The sequence below is a fragment of the Halichoerus grypus genome, chromosome 3 (genome assembly GCF_964656455.1).
Source record: "Halichoerus grypus chromosome 3, mHalGry1.hap1.1, whole genome shotgun sequence".
NCBI classification, from domain to species: domain Eukaryota; kingdom Metazoa; phylum Chordata; class Mammalia; order Carnivora; family Phocidae; genus Halichoerus; species Halichoerus grypus.
The window spans coordinates 6,328,179-6,347,676 of NC_135714.1; the positions used below are offsets into that span (position 1 = coordinate 6,328,179).

At 48.7% G+C, this 19,498-nt stretch overlaps 1 protein-coding gene across 1 annotated transcript in view; it reads left to right on the forward strand.

Moving 5' to 3' along the window:
• The window catches only part of STX18 (syntaxin 18), a 117,665-nt gene that overhangs the window by 86,997 nt on the left and 11,170 nt on the right, over positions 1-19,498 (forward strand). Inside the window, exons 6-7 of the mRNA XM_078068379.1 lie at positions 10,567-10,682; positions 16,728-16,816. Coding sequence (XP_077924505.1) covers positions 10,567-10,682; positions 16,728-16,816 — 205 coding nt within the window. The remainder of the gene's footprint in view (positions 1-10,566; positions 10,683-16,727; positions 16,817-19,498) is intronic.

Here is a 19,498-nt window from a genome sequence, read left to right on the forward strand (position 1 = left end):
TGTTAACTGCTCTGTGCACTGGTGAGACAGATCTGAAACCGTCATGCCAACAAATGGAAGTGTCTGTGGGGGATAGTAAGTAGGTGGGTCATGTCATCTGTCAGCAAATAATTACTGTTTATTACAACAAGGCAATGAGGATAGGCAGAGAGAGCAAGTGATAAAGTCTCTGCCCGCAAGGAGCTTAGAGTCAGGCTGGGTTGCTATAGAAACATGAGAAATTGGCCAGCTGAGTCGGGATATGTCACAGCCATTAGCAAGTTCAGGAGGGTCAAGTAGAGCTAGAGCTGTGGGGCGGCATAGCATCACGCCACAGAGCTCACGCTCTCCAGCCAGACGGCCCCCCCTGCCGCTTACAAGCTGTGTGACTCGGGGAGCATCGCTTGACTTCTCCTCGCCTTAGTTTCCTCCCTTGTAAGATGGAAAAATTCCAAATACCTACCTTATTGGGTCGTGAGAACAAAATGCACTGGGATAGGTAAAGCGCTTGCTCTAAGTGTTAACGTATGTTAATTTGGACTGTTCTCTATGATTGAGCATTCAGCCTCTTTGCCAGTGTGTTAATTTCGTTTGATCCTCACAACGACTCTGCTAATAATAAATACTAGTATCTGGTTTTATTGAAGACATCGAAGCCCAGAGAATGTGGGCTACTTGCCTGACATCACACAGCTGAACCAAGGTTTGAATGCCAGGGTAACGGGGCAGACTTTCTCAAACAATGGGCTTTGTGTTGGATGCGGGAAGAGGAGGGTTTGGGAAAGCGATGACAGAGGGAGAAAGCAGTCCTGGCTTGGGGAGGAGTGCGGGTGGAGGGGCACCCAGAGCCGTCCTGGAGGAGAAGGGCAGGCCTGGTCACTGGTGACTTACCATCCACACGGCGTGGTGGTCACTTGGCCCCCCACCCACCAGCGGGAGAGGTGCCCATTTCTGCTCCCTCACCCAAGCGGACCCTGACACCTGAGACTTAGCAGGTACCCCAGGTAAAAGTGGGAAGAGGTTTTTGCTGCTGCCTCCTCACTTCCTGGTTCTCAGCAGAGGCTTCGACAAATTAAGATCAGTCAGATGGGAGTTGTTCTCATTTCGACAGTCGAGTACAGGCTCGTCTCCCGCCGCCTAGCTGGCCTGTGCCAATTACTTTGAGCAAAAGACCTTGAGGGAAGTAACTATGTGACCCACACAATGTAGTCCAGCCTCCTTCTAGTTCTTTCCTCACCTTGTCCCAGAAGACGACTGCCTAAAACATACATATAATTTCACCACTCCCTCGCTTCCCATGTCTTACCAAAGCTCAGCTTGATGGCATGGCATTCAAGGCCCGCAGCGAGCAGATGGCAGCCCTTGTTTGTTACTCGGCCCCTGTGGGTCTCTGCTCTGACCGTACGTAACTTTGTGTTCTGAAGAGGCCTTGTTCTTTGAAGCCCTCATGCCTTAATCCTTGCTGATTTCTCTGCCCAGAATGCCCTTCATGTATCCCTGTACTTTCTGCCCCTCTTTTCCCCATTCCTCTGGCAAGCAAACTCCTGTTTATCCTTCCAGCCCCAGTTAAGATGTTGCTTGCTCTGTAAAGACTTCCTGGCTTCTGTGGGCCTTGCTGGTGACTCCCTTCTCTGTGGGTTCCCTGCACACTGTCATGGTCGGTGTAACCCATACACTCCTAGAGAGCTGCAGGTGGACCCCCTGAGCCCATCACGCAGCACGTTGCCCGTCCTGGTCTGGGGAAGCCGCTCGCCGAGGGCTGCTGGGTGAGTGAATGAATGGGTGCCTGAAGATAAGTTGACTATAAGAGTTTCTATTGTCAAATTGGATTTGTGGGTTCTTTGTTTTTGTACTATTTTGTTTTGATTGGTACTAGGTATTGATAAAAGTCATTCTCATAAACCAGATTCGAGAAACCCCAGTGCTCCTGCTTTATGGCTGGGTTGCTACTGTCATGTTTCTTCAGTTTTTGACAGAAGTAAAGCATATTTGTTAGTGAAGGAATTGTCTGATTGTTTATTTTAAATCTTTCGTAGTATAGGAAAAACGGTACTCTCTGCTGGTATTCATTTTCATGCAGTGGTGATAACACGCTGATCTCTCATAGCAAAGGGCGCTTGTTCTAAAATGGGTGAAATGTTTTGCTCATTAGGCCAGAAGCAGTCTCAGCTGATTGTCCTGCCGTTCTCTGGCTGTTTTCTTAGAAAGGTAGCGCCATTGTTAAGTGTGACTTTTTTCTCCCGTCCCCCTAGCAGCTGTACTCGGAGTTGAGAGTGGCACCTGCTGCCAGTTGTCTTCAGCTGGACATCAGGGCTGGGGAGAGCTTTTACTGGGCGCTCATGTCTCTTCTTGTCTCCTGCTCTGAGACCGTGAGTCCTTTGAAGGCAAGGACACTGTGTCTTCTACCGCTGTGGTCCCAGCGCCTTGATCAGAACCTGCCACAAAGTAGGTGTTTAGTTACTGGTTTTGGAATGAAGGAAAGAATGAAGCACGGTCACTCATTCCTGGCTCAGGTCTACACAATAAGAGCTTATGAGGTGGAAAGGTTGTGGGCCACCACTGGACGCAACATTGGCACGAGTGGCCTTGTCGTCCCAGAAGGGTTTGGAATATGCCCGTTATCCTCCTAACCACCTTAAAGCACTAATATTTTGGTTATAATTGAACTATCACATGCCCTCCTGGGAATATGCTCTAAAAGCCATCTGAATTAATCAGAAACATTTCACCTTTTCTAGAAAGGAATCCAGTTCTGTATTATTAGCTTTTCCTTGGGGACGAGGTTTAAGGTGGCTGTCTAGAAACCAGAACAGACCTCTGTTACTCTCTTCTGCGAGTTCAGAGGATTGTCTGTGGAGGCACCATAGACTATACTGGGGTCCCGGAACAGACCTGAACATAAAATATGAGGCCTGTCTCTTTAAAGTGCAATTTCTTTCTTACTCGGGGTGGGTTGTCTGATCCTGTGTCCACCCATGGTGACCTGGCTTTAAAGGTTGCTGGTTTGGGCCCAGATTTGAACACATTACTTTCACTAGTACAAAGATGTTCTTAGAGTGGGAACTTTTGTCTATTTTCTCCTGTCTAAAGGGAGATTTGAGACGGATCAAACCTACTGCCTGAAAGATGGTGGTTTCTTCTCACATTGGGTGATATGAAGCATTATGGAGGAAGGATGAGGCACCTCTGTATTTATCTGTGTAGCTCGGAGTTAATTTCCAGAATATTAGCAGATCCTACTGTTAATTCTGATGAAGGATAACGTGAGAGTTTCCTAAGGTATCTGAGGGGATCCTGGTGACCTAAGTAAGTGTGACTCTAAAAACAGTTTCTGTGGTCAAACAAGTCTGAGGAACGCTGCGTGTACAGAGTTCTCCAGGTCTGTACGTTGCCGTGTGCCCTGATTATGTTTTCCCAAGCCCTGCTCGCTGTGGAGCCTTTCACCCTTGAATCACGGGCAAACGCACTTCAGGAAATACTGCCTGATCCCTTGGCTGGGTGCAGGACCTTAAGTTTATTATTTACTTCCTTCAGTTGGTACAAAAGATCACAATTTCCTACATTCCGTTTTTCCTCCTCCTTTTTGAGAAAAGGCACGGGTGCTCTTGCAACACATACTCTCTGCATACTTAGTTGGTCCTTGCAGAGTGTACTCATGTTATTGTTTGTGATTCAGTTCCCTCATCCTAGATTGGAAGCTTGGTGAGGGCACCGTTGTGCCTTGTACATCTTAAAATTCAGCCCCTAACCCAGGTCCCTGCACACAGTAAGAGCTCAATAAATTTTGCCAGTGCGGGGGGAGGGGGGGAGGCTAGGGATGATGACGACAAAGATGAAGGAAGACACGAAGTGATGCGATGTGATAGGAGGTCCATAGCAGTATGATTTTGTCCCTTTTAAAAATTTCAGATTTACCGAGGTATAAGTGACGTGACCCTGTAAGACACTGACCGTGTGCACTGTGGTGATTGGATACGCGGGCACATGGTACAACAGCTCCCTCGTCTCGTTCAGGAGCACACCCGTCACCTCACGTATTTGTCTTTTTGTCTTCTTCTTTTGGGTGAGATTGTTTAAGTTCTACTCTCTTAGCAAGTTTCAGTTGTACAATACAGTGTTAGAAACTGTAGTCACCGTGTTATACATTAGATCCTCAGATCTTATTTATCCGAGAGCTGAAAGCTTGTGCCCTTTTACCAGCCCCTCCCTGTTTCCCCACCATGATTTGGTCCTACTCACTATCTAGAACAGGGGATCAGCACACCGTGGCCTGTGGGCCAAGTCTAGCCTTTGCTTGTTATCGTACAGCCCTCGAGAGCTGAACATGGTTGTTAACATTTTTAAAGGTTTGTAAAACAAAAAAGGAAAGAAAGAATACAAGATGGAGATCATATATGTTCTACAAAGCCTAAAATATTTACCATCTGGCCCTTTCCAGAAAAAGTGTGCTGACCCCTGGCTCACAACAGGCTCTGTGAGGTGAGGGACCGCTTTTCTGTTGTTTGTGGTTTGCAGTCCGTCGTGGACGGGTACGGACTCCACTGCGCAGGTCAGGCTCGCAGCCCGTGCTGCGGGCGACCCCGCCCCCGGAGCTCCATCTGAACTCTATACGCTGCTCGGCAGATGTGTTTCTGATTACATGGCAGTGTCAAAGTGCTATAAACGTTTCTACGCGCTTGCTCTTGGTTTTTGTACTTCTCTCGTAGCAGGACCAGAACAGTTCGTGGTCCGGTAGCGGTCTGTGGACCACACTTCGTGCAGCAGGGGCTTGGTGCCCGGTAGATGTGTGTGTGGGTGTGAGGATAGCTGACGCACGGTGGTGTGAGGCATTTCCTGCTCTGTGGGAGCGCACAGTACCTGTGCTAGAGTGGGTACCTGAGTCTGAAAGCCACTTCTGAAATGACGGTACTGTAATATTCTGTACCAAAAATATCTTCTTTCTACCGAGAGCCTTGATTGGGAGCAGAAAAGAAGTGTAAGAGCCATACTTAACTCTGGAATATTAACCACTTTTCTCTTAACTTTTGTATAAGTCCAAGAATTTCCTCCACGTATTTTCTTATTTCAAAACTGAAAAGTCTGATTTCCTCCCTCTTTCTGTCTCTTTCTATTCTTCTTAAATTTTAAATAGAATCCCAAGGTTGTCAGATAAGGGACCTGGAGACAGATGTTGGCCAGGTGGAAACTGTGTTGATTGCAGCTATGAAATGCTCAGCCTTCAGTTAGAGAAATCAATTTAAATAAATCATGGGGCATAAACTGATCTTTCTGATGAGTTTTTAAAAATTGCTTTTTTCACAGTGCCTTCAACTAGTTAATTTGTAATTTCCCTGAGGATTGCAATAGACATTCTATGTATAATGAGATCTGTTTTTATCACTTAAAAAAAAAAGCTCTCGACTTTGTCTACTGCATTGCAGTCTTTTATTCATTTTAAATTGAAAACTGGCACATTAGCATACTCTGGACACAAAGGATTACAGACTTGACAGGAGCCCTTTATTTAAAAGTCAATTAAGCCCTTCTTCCTAAACAATTGAGTCCTGCTGCCATGGAGTGGGGCAGAGCAGGGTGGGTGAGTGCAGGGGTGGAGGGGGGCCACGGGCTCCCAGGGCAGGTCGCAACCAGAGTGAGGTGAGGGGCGCACCCCTGTAGGGGGGAAGAGGGGCAGTGGAGATGACAGGTTGGTTATGTAGGGGGATTGGTCAAATAAGTGAATATACAAGGATGATGGAAGCCAGGTTTCACACAGTTGGGGAAGCGAAAGGGAAGAAGCCAGAATGAACCCTGTGGTGTTGGGTTGGAAGGAAAGGTACCGGTGTGAACTCCTGGCTTGCAGTTTGCATAGGGAGAAATAGAAATAAATATGGTTGTAAATGAGTATGTATGTGTAGGTATGCAAATGGGCCTGGAAGCAGGGACACCCCAGTAGCCATAAGCCTGCTTAGCACTCAGATCTTGGCTTCTACGTAGCCGGTTCAGCTTCCAGGAACCAGGGCTCCTTGTGGAAATGACTCAGTCTGGGGCTGGGGCAGGGAAAGTAGGACATGAACCTGGAACATTTTGTCACACCAGACAGCAAGGAAGGGCTCTGAGGATGATGGGAACATGGGAGGAGGACCAAGCCAGTTTGAAGGGGTTTCTCCTGGCCAAATTAGAGACAGTTTGAGGATCAAATAAAAGATAGTAGCAGATGATAACCCACTGAATAAAATAGGACATCATGAGTCCATCTCCATAGGAATACGTAAGTGAGTACACTGAAGGTTTGAAATTGATAATTACATAGTATCGAAGCACTCCCTCCGCCGTAAATTCTTAACTACAAAGGGGGAAAGAGTAACTTCGCAGTGGGGAAGCCTGGCAGCCACCACCTCAGTCAGGTGATCAAAGTGAAATCACGGACAACCTGATGGAATGCACTGAGAAGAATGTAAATAGAATATCACTTTTTTATGCCAAAGATGTATAACCTGAATCCAGCCGTCAGGACGGTCAGACACCCTCAAATTGGGGAATGTCTTATAGGATAACTGGCACATCATCGTGCATCAAGGTCATGAACCTCAGGGAAAGACCATAGAACTGCTTAAACCAAAGGAGCCTGAAGACAAATGACAACCAGATGCCATGTGTGATTCTGAACTGGATCTTTCTGTTACAAAGGGTATCATTGAGACAACTAGGCAAAATAGAATGGGGTCCAGGAGTGTAGCGACGTGAAATGTCCTGATTTTGATGGTTGTATTCTGGTTGTGTCAAAAAATGCTCTTGTTTTCAGGAAATCCTAAAATAGAGTGAAGGGAGATCAGGTTGACAACTTACTTTCTGATGGTTCAGGAGAAAGGGTTCTTTGGACTGTACTTAAGATCTTTCTGGATGTGATTGTTTCACAACAAAGCAAATAAAAAACCACAAGCTACCATCTCACATTTATTACAATGGCTAAAATGAAAATGACAGATGTCGGGGGACAGGTGTGCCGCAACTGGAACTCTCATCCGTGGCTTGTGGAAGTATAAAATAAGTCTTTATTAAAATAGCCAAATAATTCTCCCGAGTGCAGGGACCATCCTGTGACCCGGTGGCCCCACTCCTAGCTTCCCTGGGCCTACCATACCTTTTCTGCCCTTCTGTGCCTGGCAAAATGTTACTTCTTTCTCAAGAGTGCACCCAAAAGTTATCATAAAGCCTTCATGATAAAAACTTCCAGCAAACTTGGACTAGAAGGTGTGCATGAGCAGGTTCACTCAGTAGGATTAGGGTGTCCCAACTCTGCACATTATGAAGAAACTGGCTCTGGGCCAGTGCTTGGAAGATAATCTCCAAGCTCTTGGCATATCCTGCCTGCTAAGAGGGTGTTTTGTTTTTGTATACCTGGAGCCTTGGACCGTCACACCGGAGAGTTTATGCTAACAGTGTGATTTATGACCGGGGCCTTGGACCAAACTATTTGAATTTGACCCCTGGAGGAACTGGAGACTGAGGAACTAAGGTTAGCTACTTGGGTGCTCCATGCTGCGTGACTGACTCCCGGTGAAACGCTGGATGCCCAGGCCCCAGGGAGCTTTCCAGGTGACAGTAGTCTGTGCACATGTTCTCATTGCCGGGAGAATTAGGCGCTGCCTCTCGTATTTCACTGGGAGAAGACAACTGGAAGCTTGCATCTAGGTTTCTCCTGGACTTTCAGGAGTAGAATTGAGCAATTCATCACATCCATACAACTCACAGTGCTCATCACAAGTGCCCTCCTCAGTCCCCATCACCCATTTAGCCCACCCCCCACCCACCTCCCCTCCAGCAACCTCAGTTTGTTCTCTATTGTTAAGAGTCTGTTTTATGGTTTACCTCTCTCTCTTTTCCCCCCATGTTCATCTGTTTTGTTTCTTAAATTCCACAAGAACCGATCTCTTTATATTTCTTTTTCCCATCTAGGAATATGATATCTCTTTCCATTTGTTACAGGGTATTTTTGTATCTTTCAAGAACATCTTTTAGTTTTTCCACACATGGGTTTTGGCTTTTCTTGTTAAATTTATGCTGTGATATTTGTTGTTGTTGTTAGTTTTTTATCGTTTGTTTTGGCTATTGCAAATGGGGTTTTCTCTTTCCCTGAATCTTGTCACTGTCAACCTGGCACTTTCTGATGAACATTTAAGTCATTGTTTTGTTATTACAAGTAGTGCTGTGATCAATATCCTTATAACTATATCTCTGTGTGTATTTGTGAAACTTAGAGTAGCAGCTGTATTTTCCAAAGATGGCTGCATCCAAACATATCCCATCCCACATGGTCTTATTAAAATCAGTTTGTCACTGCTCCACTGGGAGGGAGATGTGAGGTCTGTGTCCCCTCCCCTTGAGCCTGAGGGGACCGTTGTAACTGCCTGGGCCGCGGTGTAGGGCAGAAATGACAGCGTGGGACTTCCTGGCTGTTATAAAAAGCACTGATGCTTCCCAAGGGACTGCCTGCTCTGGGGGGACAGTGACACTCGCATGGACCCCTGCCGAGAGAACGAGGCTCCTGGCCGTCACCCGCTCGGCAGCCATGGGACGAGCCTCCTTGGGAGGGGATCCTCCCGCCTGTGGCAAGCCTTCGGGTGATGCAGCCCCATCTGGCATCCGGCTGCCCCCTCAGGAAGGACCCGGAGTCAGAACTGCCCGGCCAAGCCACTCCCAAATTGTCTGGCCCCAGAAACACTGATGGATGGTAAATGATTATTGTTGTTTCGAGGCACTAGCTTTAGACTGATTTGTTTCCCCGCCATTGTCGCTGGATGCTTAGGAAGGTTGATGTTATAGTCACTTTTGAAAATTCTTTTAGGAATGTTCGAGAAGAGCATTTCCTAAACAGCCTTTCTTAGCACCCTGGTCTTTTCCAAAAGCCCCATGAAAATGGTCTCTGCAGTCACAGGTTATTTGGAAAAGACATCCTTTTTGGAAATTCAGAGTATATTTTGGCATTATTAAAGGCTCTAAAAATCGGTGGCGCTTGGGTGGCTCAGTCGTTAAGCGTCTGCCTTCGGCTCAGGTCATGGTCCCAGGGTCCTGGGATCGAGCCCCGCATCGGGCTCCCTGCTCCGCGGGAAGCCTGCTTCTCCCTCTCCCACTCCCCCTGCTTGTGTTCCCTCTCGCTGTGTCTCTCTCTGTCAAATAAATAAACAAAATCTTTAAAAAATAATAATAATAAAGGCTCTAAAAAGTTGTAGAGTAAAATACCCATCTAGCTTTGACTCCGTTTTCTCAGATTCATTTGACCAGAAGCCCCTTTTCATGGAACATGGTGGGTAGACTCTACTCTTCATGGAGCAGCTGTTAAGAGCATGCCTCTGAGGCAGGTTCCTTAAGTCACATCCCAGCCCAGCCATTGACTAAGTGTGTGACCTGGGCGAGTTTCCTCACTTCCATATACCTTGGTTTCCTCCTCTGTAAGGAGGTCATTAGTATCATTACCTACCTTATAGGGATGTATGGCATTAAATAAATTTATCCATATAGCATGTTTAGAAAAATGCCCAATACATAATAAGCCCTCAGTAAATGTTAGCTGGCATTAACAAGATCGTCCTTGTATGTATTTACATTGTTCCTTTTATGTATAGTCTTCCTGGCTTGTAATATGGAATTCATCATCGATCTTTTTAGCAGTCTACCCATAATTCTTGTAGTGCTGTGTCGACTCCAGGAAAGCTATTACAAGGCTTGTCGTTTCATGATCAACAAGTTTTTTCTTCTACTAGCTAATTACTGACCGTTATAAGGTATCCATTCATTCAACCTTATTTATTAAACACTGAATGCCAGGCACTCATGTGGGACCCAGGGCTGCGCAGCGACCATGGCCAGCAGTCCAGGACCCTGCTCTGAGAGTGTGCCCTCCAGCAGAGCGAGGCATGCAGTAAACAAGGGAACTAGCAAGGTCATCCCAGACGCTGGTAACTGCCTATCAAGAGGACAAGGGCTATGGCACAGTGTGACATGGGGGAGCCTGCTTGAGATCGGAGAGCCAGGGTAGGCCTCTCTGAGTGAGGTGAGCTCGAGCCTAGCCCTGAAGGTGGAAAATAGTATAGCCCTAAGAGGGGCCCTGAGGCCGACGCCAAGTGCAGAGGCCTTGGTTCCTGAGACAAGTCGTTTGTATATTTATAGTTACCTTATTTAAGATTCTACTTATATATACTACATAATGTGTGGGCGTGGGCGTGTGTGTATTTAGCAACACTTTTGCACTGGTGTGAAACAACCAGCGTCCTGGATTTGTTGAACAGTCAGCCTCCGCCATGCACGTGTTGAGTGCGGTGTCAGTATGTGGGGCAGGCTTGTGCGTTCTTTCCTTCAGCACCTACTGACTGCATTCCTCCCCTCGTGAGCTTTGGTGGGGGTGCCCAGTCTTCCCCCTGCAGGCGGTGACCCTGGTCCCTTGTAGTAAGTGCCCTGCTGGACGGGTGTTGGGATGGACACTGCTTAGCAACTCTGCTCTCTGGCAGAGGGCACGGAACACGTGTGCAGGGGTCACACGTGACTCCCTCTGTTGTCAGAATAGAAACTTATTGTGTCAGCAAATTATATGATTGCTAATTATCTATTTAGATCTAAGCTGGAACCAGAACCACATACAAAGACAAAAGAACCCATGTCCTCTGAGAAAGTTTCACAGAATCCTTCACAAGACTCTGAAGAAAAACCTGTCACTGAAGAATATCCAGGTATGCATTGAAACCAAAGTCTTGCCTTGCATCTCTTCCTTATGACGTGTTGGCAGAAATACAAAGCAGAAAAAGGAACACAGTCCTAGACATCTTGCGGTGTTTGTACTTGCATAAAGCAAAGGAAACGCAGAAGGGGCAGCCTTTTTTCTGTCCCAGTTGGAGCTGATGCCTGTTGGGGCAGGGCGGGAGGATTCCTCCAGCCACCCAGGAGCTGGCAGAGTCCAGGGAAAGGGCCTGAGTTGCAGTGCACCACCAGGGTGGGGGCTGGGGTCTCAGGGAAGGTGGGGCACTGCCTCCCCTGCCCCCACGTGGTGCCCTGTCCCGCGATCTCAGCATCCTCTTAGCACTGACCCTGCGTGGCCACCCTGCGTAGGCAGTGCGTGCCTAGTTTGCCGGATCTCAAGTGTAGCAGGGGTGGGATTTTGCTTTGCACGAATGCCAGGATGATGGCGTGCTGAGGGCCTGGGGGCCGGATGTCTTCCTCAGTTCCCTCGTCCGTGTTATCACAGTGACTGTCATTGCCTGCAGGTCTCCCAGATGCCAGGCGCTGCCCTGAATCCTTACAGACACCACCACCATCCTTAGAGCAGCCCCCTGGGATGGATTTGGTGGCTCTGTTTTTGAGATGAGCCTTCTGAAAGGCTGTGAGAGGCTGGGAAACTTAAAAACTCATAAATGGTAGATTCAGGATTTATATGCAGATCTGTACTGCCCCTCCATCTGATTTATTCCCTGCATTGTACAAGAGAGGGAATTCAGAATGCAGTGTGGGATTGAGCACCTGAACGATGCCAGGGGCTCTTTCCGTGGTTGGAAACAGTGTCAGTGGGGAGAGGTGGGGAGACCAGCATCTAGTGAGCCCTCCACTGTGCTGGGCTCATGCTGGGCCATCAACAGATTGAGTCTCATTGGGTCTTTTGAGGTGGTGCTGTCATTTTACGTGTGTGGAAATTGAGCTTTGAAGAGATTGTATAACCTGTCCAAAACCAAGAAAGGGGCAGCACCTGGGTCACTCTTTATAGAGCCTGAGCCTGTCCTCTCTGGTGGCTGCCTTGATCCATAGGCCAGAGGCCTTGCACACCTCCCATCTCCACTGGTCCCTAATGAAGGAAAACCCCAGCATCACTCATGAACTAACGAGGCCCAGCTTCTCATAAGACAACACATAGGGATATCATGTCTACATTTACTCATGCCAGACACTGCATACTCGTTCCATCACTCAGTCATTCCAGTAATACCGGTAGGGCTGAGGAGAGGGGGGAGAAGCCAATACAGATTCTTGGGGCCCAGCTGAGGGCGGATCTCCGGCGAAGAGCTGTCTGCCCTTGCTGAGCCCTGCGCCCACACGGAGTGCTGCCGTGCCAGGCACTGTGCTGGCTGCTGGGGACAGTAGTGAGTAGAAAACAAGACCCCTCTGCTTACAGGAAACAGATGTTAGTGGAATAATCACACCCGTGTAGTATACAGTCATTGTACGTGCTGTCCAGTAGAGGGTCCTGGTCAGAGGAGAGATTAGGCCTGTCAGAGAGGTCGGAGAGCTTGATATTTCAGTAGAGACCCAAGGGTCTTGAGGGGTGAAGCCTGTGTCTCTCTCGGGCAAGAGTGTCACAGGCCGGGGAAAGCAGACGTGTGGAGGCCCCGGGAAGGGAGCATGCCTGGCATGGTGGATGAGCAGCCTGGAGGCTGGAGAGCAAGGCAGAGGGCAGAGGGACAGCAAGTGAGGAAATGCCAGGGCTCCAGGCTGCTCGAGGACTGTGGCTTTTACTCCGCAGGAGGTGGGAAGCCATGGGGAGGTCTGCACGGAGCACGGTCCCAACCAGCTGTGTTTGAGCAGGGCCCCTGCGGTTGCTCTACTGAAGAGAGAAATAAGGACAGTGAAGAGGTTGCTGAAGTCCCCCAGAAACAGGATAATGGTGGAGCACAACACACATGGTAGCAGGGGAGTGGGGGGAAAGTGCTGGAATTCTGGATACATTTTAAAGTAAAACCACAGCATTGGCTTCCTGTACATGGGACAGGCAAGAAGGAGGGGTCCAGGAAGGTCGTGGAGGTTTTGATAAGGGAGAAGTTTGCTGTCCTTCACTGCGCTGTGGGAGATTGGTTTGATCAGGAACGCAGGGTCGGGCATGTTAATTTTGAGATGCCTGGCAGAGATGTAGAGTAAGGAGTTGGGTTTACGAGTCTGGAGGTCAGGGGGCAGGTCTGTAGGCAGCATCGATCCCCTGAGACAGGCTGTGACCCCCTGGAATGAGGGTGAGTGAAGAGAGGATGAAGGCCTGAGGCTTCCCAGCACTTCCCGTCTTCCTGCTTTATCCTTCTCCCTGGCACGTGCCACCATCCTTCTGTTTGTTTTACTTGTGAATGTTCTTGACGATCTGTCCCTCCTCCCAAAACGTAGGTTCCGTGGGGACAGGGCTTCTGTGTTGTTTACTGCTCTAACATTGGCACCCACAACAACGCCTGACACGTGGCACGTGCTCAGTAAATCTCTGAAACGGTACATCACTGAAAACAGCGACAGGAGGGAGGAGGGTGATCGGGAGCACTGATTGCTTTTAGTTGCTGTGGAAGTGTTTCCTAATGTAGAAGGAACCTCATGCCTCTGGGCAATAGGAAATACACCGTCAAAATGAAAGAACCCTCTTCTTCACGATTTATATTTGTATCTTAAAGTCAGTATTTGTTGTTTTGTAATCACGAGGTTGTCTCCTGACTCGGCCAGCCCACCAGATATTAAGGGCGAGCTCTCCAGTTTAGCTCCTGACCCCCGCATAGGAGACAGGATTGTATGAAGAGTGTCTCTTCTGAGGCCGTCATGGTCCCAGCTCTAGCACCTCCTGGCACTTCTGAGCGCCAGTTCCCCCATTTTTAAAATGGAGGTGATGAGACCTACCTTTTAGGGGTGTGGGGAGGAGGGTGTGAGGTTGTCACTGGTTTGCCTTTGCTTACTGCTCTCCTTGCATCTTGAGACACTCCCCCACCCCCATCTTGGTCCTGGAATGGTCTCTGAGATGCCCTGTGGCCAGTGCTCTCCTGCCTTTTCCCCTGCGCCCTAGCACCTGCCTGCTTCTGCCGACTCAGCCTCACTGTCCCCCCCAACTCCACAGACCACCCTTTCCTTCAAATCATTTGGTGATGCTTGTTATGTCCTCTTTTCCTTAGCTACGTGGAATCCGAAAGACTTGTAAAATCAGAATATTAAAAGTGTACACAATTTCCTGTCTGGACAAATTCCTGCATATATAACAGATCTTTAAATACTTCAATTTTGTTGTTTTTTCCCAAAAGAAAGCTATTACCATTGCTGTATCCCACCTTTATCTATTACCTGTTTGTGGGTCTGTAAGGGAACTCGTGAACTTCGGGATAGGACTAGGTGGTATAGTTCTAGGCAGAGCTTGCCATGCTCCTGTTTTTTAAAAAAGCCACTAGTTGGGTTACTTTTCATTTAGTCAGCAGTATCCAGCAGCTCTGTGGTCATACAGCCCTTTTGTCCTCGTCAGATGTTTAGGCCGCCTTCTTCCATATTCTTACTATGCCGGCGCAGGGTCTGCATGGACCCGTTGTTTGTTTTTTGTTTTTTAAGATTTTATTTATATTAGAGAGAGTGAATGACCTGGGAGTAGGGCAGGAGCAGAGACAGAATCTGAGGCAGACTCCCCACTGAGCATGGAGCCCAACGGGGGCTTGATCTCATGACGATGAGATCATGACTGGAGCTGAAATCGAGAGTCAGACGCTCAACCAACTGAGCCACCCAGGTGCCCCCTTCATGTACCCATCTATAGTTTGTTTCATTACACTGGTGTCCCCTAGCGTTAAGATGGGTCTGGTTATTTGTGAATACTTCCTACGCTTCTTGAATGAGCCACGGTTCCTGCCCTCAGGGAGCTCACAGTTGATGGGAAGGACAAGATTCCAGCCCCTGAGAAAGTGAGCAGTGCCCTAAGAGAGGGCACAGGTGGGAAGAACAGAGTTCAGTCAGAGGGGACTTCAGGAGGAGAGGCCCTGAGAAGTGAGTCTGGACCTAAAATGGAAACTATTCTAGGCAGAGGGAATGGCATGTGTAAATATGCAGAGGCCAGAAAGCGTGGAGCGGAGTGGGATGTAGGCAGCGCATGGAAGGGGCTGGAGTGTGGGGCCTCCGGCAGGCAAGGCGGTGGGGCCCAGCCAGGCAGAGGCCTGCACACGGGTCCTGGCGCTGGGCCACGGGAGGGCTGCACAGAGGACAGTGTGACGAGTGCTGCATGGCAAGCTGGTCCTCGCGGCAGCAGGCCAGGGTGGCCCCCGACAGCTCCCGAGGTCAGCAGCTTGCCGAGCACGCATCCTCTTAGCAAATTGGACGTTCCAGCTCAGAGCTCAGTTATCCTTGGAGCTGATGCGAATGACGTTTCGGTGTTCCTAATTTTGGTGTTCTTCTCCTTGACGTCAGAGTGAAAGCTTGATGTGGAGGCCATAATGAGGTCACATAATGAGGTCACAGAGGGCTCTAGGGCTGGAGGTGGGGTGAGTTAACAGTGCAGAGGCTCCTACCTAAAGATGTCCTGTCAGAAAAACAGCTCACCAGTTTCTGTGGGTGCCTTCAGCCTCTCTTTTATATATGAGTTGTATTATATTTACATGTATATTATATATAAATTATATATAAATGTTTTTTATAAATATAATTCTAGCAAAAACAGCCATTTATTTTAAACTTGCACAGTGTTCTGGATGACATAGAGATTTTTTTGTGATGATGCATTTGGAATGGTAATACCTTATACACAGGGTTTGCCTAAATTGCTTTCTCTAAATTGGTGCTATCATACGTTCTTTTCCCTTAGTCTTAAAAAAAAACTCTGGACTTTTGCCCATCTCGTGGGGCTGAGCTCAGCTCTGGGAAATTTCCTGAGGTTGAGGAAGAAAAGAAAAAGCAGCAGTACTTGGCAGCCCCCTGACAAGCCTAGAAGCACTGCGAGACATCAGACGCAAAGTCACCTTTAGAAAGAGAGACCCCGTCACAGTGTGCACCAGGGGCAGATCCCTTCCATCCACTCCCCTGTTCCCTCCGCACCCCCTTCGAGCCAGGCAGGCCTCTCTAGCATGGTCCTGGGTGGCACAGCCCTTCCTGGGAACCTGAGCTGTTGGTTCACTTCATCAAGTATCCATCACCCGTTTGTGTGGTTGCGGTCAAAAAGTTCTGTAAAGCGTTGCTCCACCTCCAGTCCGCAGTTCGTGCTCAGGTCCCTATCCTGGAGTACACCAAAGAGCGCTTGAAGGATGGACTGGCACACGGTACCATTACACTAGGGAGAAGCCCAGATAACCCAAGGTTTATCAGTGGAGGTACAGCTACGTAAGGGACAGTGCGTCCTTACAACGGAATGTTACGCAGCAGCTTAAGAGAGTGAAGCAGACCATGTGACTGACGTAGGATAATCTCCGAGATATGGTGAGGTCATAAACAGCAAGTTTCAGAACAGTATGCTAACCCACAAAACTCCATATTGTTTCTAGACTGAAGTGTGGGGGGAAGGCAGGGAGTTACATCTCTGCGTGTATGTGAACGCACTAGCGCAAGTCGAAGTGCTGACAGTAGTTACTTCTGGGAGAGAAATAGGATTAGGGAGCAGTCTGTCATTTCCTGTATTTTTTTTTTTTTTTTTAATGAAAACACCCATATCTTCAGCAGTATTTGGAAAGCAGAGGGAGGGCGTGAGTGCGTGAGTTTGTGGTTTGACGTAAAATACACTTGAAGACTGGTTCTGAAGACTGTCCCTTTGGTCTGCAACCATTGCTGAGATCACCGTGGCACTGACCCTGTGCGTGAGGCGCCTTCTCCCCCCACACGAGTGCACGCACACGTGCACGCATGCACACGTCTAAGCATGGTAGGAGAACCATGGTGCGGCGCCTCAGTAACTGGATGTGGACAAAGCTGTACGATCCCATTCCACCCCATGTTCACAACGTGCCTGCATCCCAAGCCAGCCTCTGAAAATGAGTTGTTTTGCCTTCTGCTTTTCTTCTTCTTCTTTTTCTTTTTTTTTTTAACAGAGAAAGTTCCGGCTGAATCGCAACCTGAACTGGGCACCTGGGGAGATGGCAAAGGTGACGATGAATTATCCCCAGAAGAAATACAAATGGTAAGGCTATTCTCTGCCCAGTCAGGTGTTGCTAACTGGTGTTAGTTAGGAGGTCATCCTAAATGCCCTTGCTCTGACTGTTATACCAGGTTTTAAAAGTTATAAATAAATATTTTAGATACAGCTTTTCCACTTGATTTCCTAATTCTTAATATGCTTTTCATAAGTTTTAAATTTGCAGTAGTATAATTGAAGAAGAAATTGCCTTGGAATAATTTTACTAATATTAGATTTCTTTTCAGCTGCAGTAAAATAGTCCTCCAGACTAAATGGCTCTTTTATAATTACTGCTGTGGTGCTTTTTAATTGTTTGAATTGCTGGTGTCATGCTAATGTGGAGAAAGTGTAAGTAATGACTGAGAAATGGAGAGTAGCACCTGAACTGCTAAGGTCTGTGCCAGCTGTAGTCTGTCCTCTCTGGGTGAGTTTCAAAAGGAAACTGATAGTTCTGGCAAGAGCGCCTGCCAGCTCATTTACAGCAGTGTCTGTGTATACTTCAGACGTTGGTGTGATCGAGCCAAATGGAATCCGTCTTCCTGGGGCGGGGAGCAGGTGTTTCCTAGCGCGGCCCTGGCGAGACACTGTCCTCTGCCTACGGAGCCGGGAAGCCGGCTCCCACTTGGCGCATCTCATTGGCTATCCCTGACAAGTGACAGCACCTTAGCTGGTGCAGCAGTTGACGGGGGACGGAACTTTGCTGGGATCAACTTCTCCGTGATCCTCTGAACAGTCAGGCTCAGAGGTGGTGGTGCATCACTGTCTCCTTTTAACTTGGGCAAAAAGCGGTAAAGTGGCCCAAAGTGCTCTAGTTAACGAGTGGTAGAGCTTACTGATCCTCAGTTCCCCGATTCCTAACCTAAAGCTCCTGTTCCAGAAGAGAGGCAGTAGAGCTCTGAGCCAAAAGCTCTGTCAAGTAAGGAAGGGACCCAGTCTCGTCCCGGCCTTGGGCCTCTTGGACTGAGGTGTCTGTGTTGCCAGACTCTTTCTCTCCACTGTTGTCTTCATACCTTGCAGGCCTCAGCTGTTGTGTTCTCAGAGACGCCCTCCCGACCACCCAGCCTGCAGAGGCCCCCAGCCACTCTGTCCCTGCAGCCCACTTTATTCCCTCATCCCTCCACGAGAACAGGAACTTGTCTGTTTTTGTGGCCATATTCCCAGAGCCTAGAATGGTGTTTGAACGATGAGCGCCTTTGATGAGTGTCATATAAGAACTATGGGCAGGATCATCAGTAAGCATTACTAGAACATTCTCACTTTAAGTTATTACTGCTATTATGTATACTCATGAATGTCCCCTACATGCCAGGCCTTTTACATATGTTGTCTTATTTAATCTTTGTAACAGTCCAGTGAAGCAGGAATATCCCTCTGTACATTTGGAAAAAATAAGGCACCAAACCTCTAAAGCCCTCCAAGGTCACAGGGCGAGTACAGCCAAGCCACGTCCTGTGGCCTGAGCCCTGGCTGCAAACCCTGCACTCTTCCCTGTATCACAGTTCACGGGAGCCCCTGGGGGGATCTGGTGGTCTAAGGGCGCGTAGCCGGAATTGGAGCCGTGTGGCAAACTGACACGGGCATCCTCCTGGGCTCCACTGAGCATGGCACGTGCGAGGGTCTGTAGGCGGGGCCCCACGAGGGTGGCCAGGTGCGCGGGTCCGCTCTCTTGAACATCGGCTGCCAGGGGCAGAGCGCTGACTCAGAATCTTCCTGCTCTCCAGACTTGCTGTTTCTCCTCCGAGCCGGCTCATGCCTGAGTGAGCCGACCAGGAGGGTCATGCGTCACAGTGCCAGGCACACAGCAAGGTCCCCCAGCCCTCCCCCTTCGGAGTGGCAACACTGCTGTCCGCTGCACGGGCTGGAAGAGACCGGCCAGGGCACAGACGCTCGGATCACAGCTACACGTGTGCGGAGGGGACTGAGGTGTGCCTGCCACACTCACAGCGACATCTAGGGGTCACGTGGGTGGGAACTGCAGCTCAATGGCGTTTCATATGTATTTTATACACAATATGGTTTCACAAACATTTACTCCCCCCCCAGACGAATGGTTCCTCTTTAAAATCAGCCCCTTAGAAGCGTAAAACTGATTGCAGTGATAGTCCTATTAGCTGTGACTTGCCTAGGACTTGCTTTGGGGACACCCTCAGAGCCTGTGGTATATGCTTTGGAAAAATCAGCAGAGCTGTCTTTGTTTTTTACAGGCAAAAATAATTCTGAGTTAAGGAACTAATAAGTCAACTTTAAGTGGCTTGCCAGGCCCCTGCCTTCCTCCAGATTCTCCCAGGTTCCAGGATGCACCCTCTGACTTTGAGTAGGTGCTCCGTGCCCCCCAGGCCCAGCAGACGTGGGAGCCAGAAGCCTCGAATGTGGAGGGTGGCTAAGGAAGGACTGCAGTGTGGATTCCAGTTAGTCGGGAGGTGACGAGGGGTCGGTCAGGGCACAGCTGTGGAGGCAGAGATGAGAGAGGTGCGGGGTAGTGGACTGGACTGGACTGGACTGGGAGGAGGAGCCTGGAGCTTTCTGACGTGGGAAAAGGTGCTGGCAGTCAGAAGGGAGAGCAGGCTGGGTGGGGCAGGGGATGCCGAATTTCATTTTAGACAGGTGTGTGTTTGGGGCGCCTCTGGGACATCCATAGGAAGTGTCTGGTGGGCAGTGGGATTCGAGGCTCAGGCTAGAGACGTG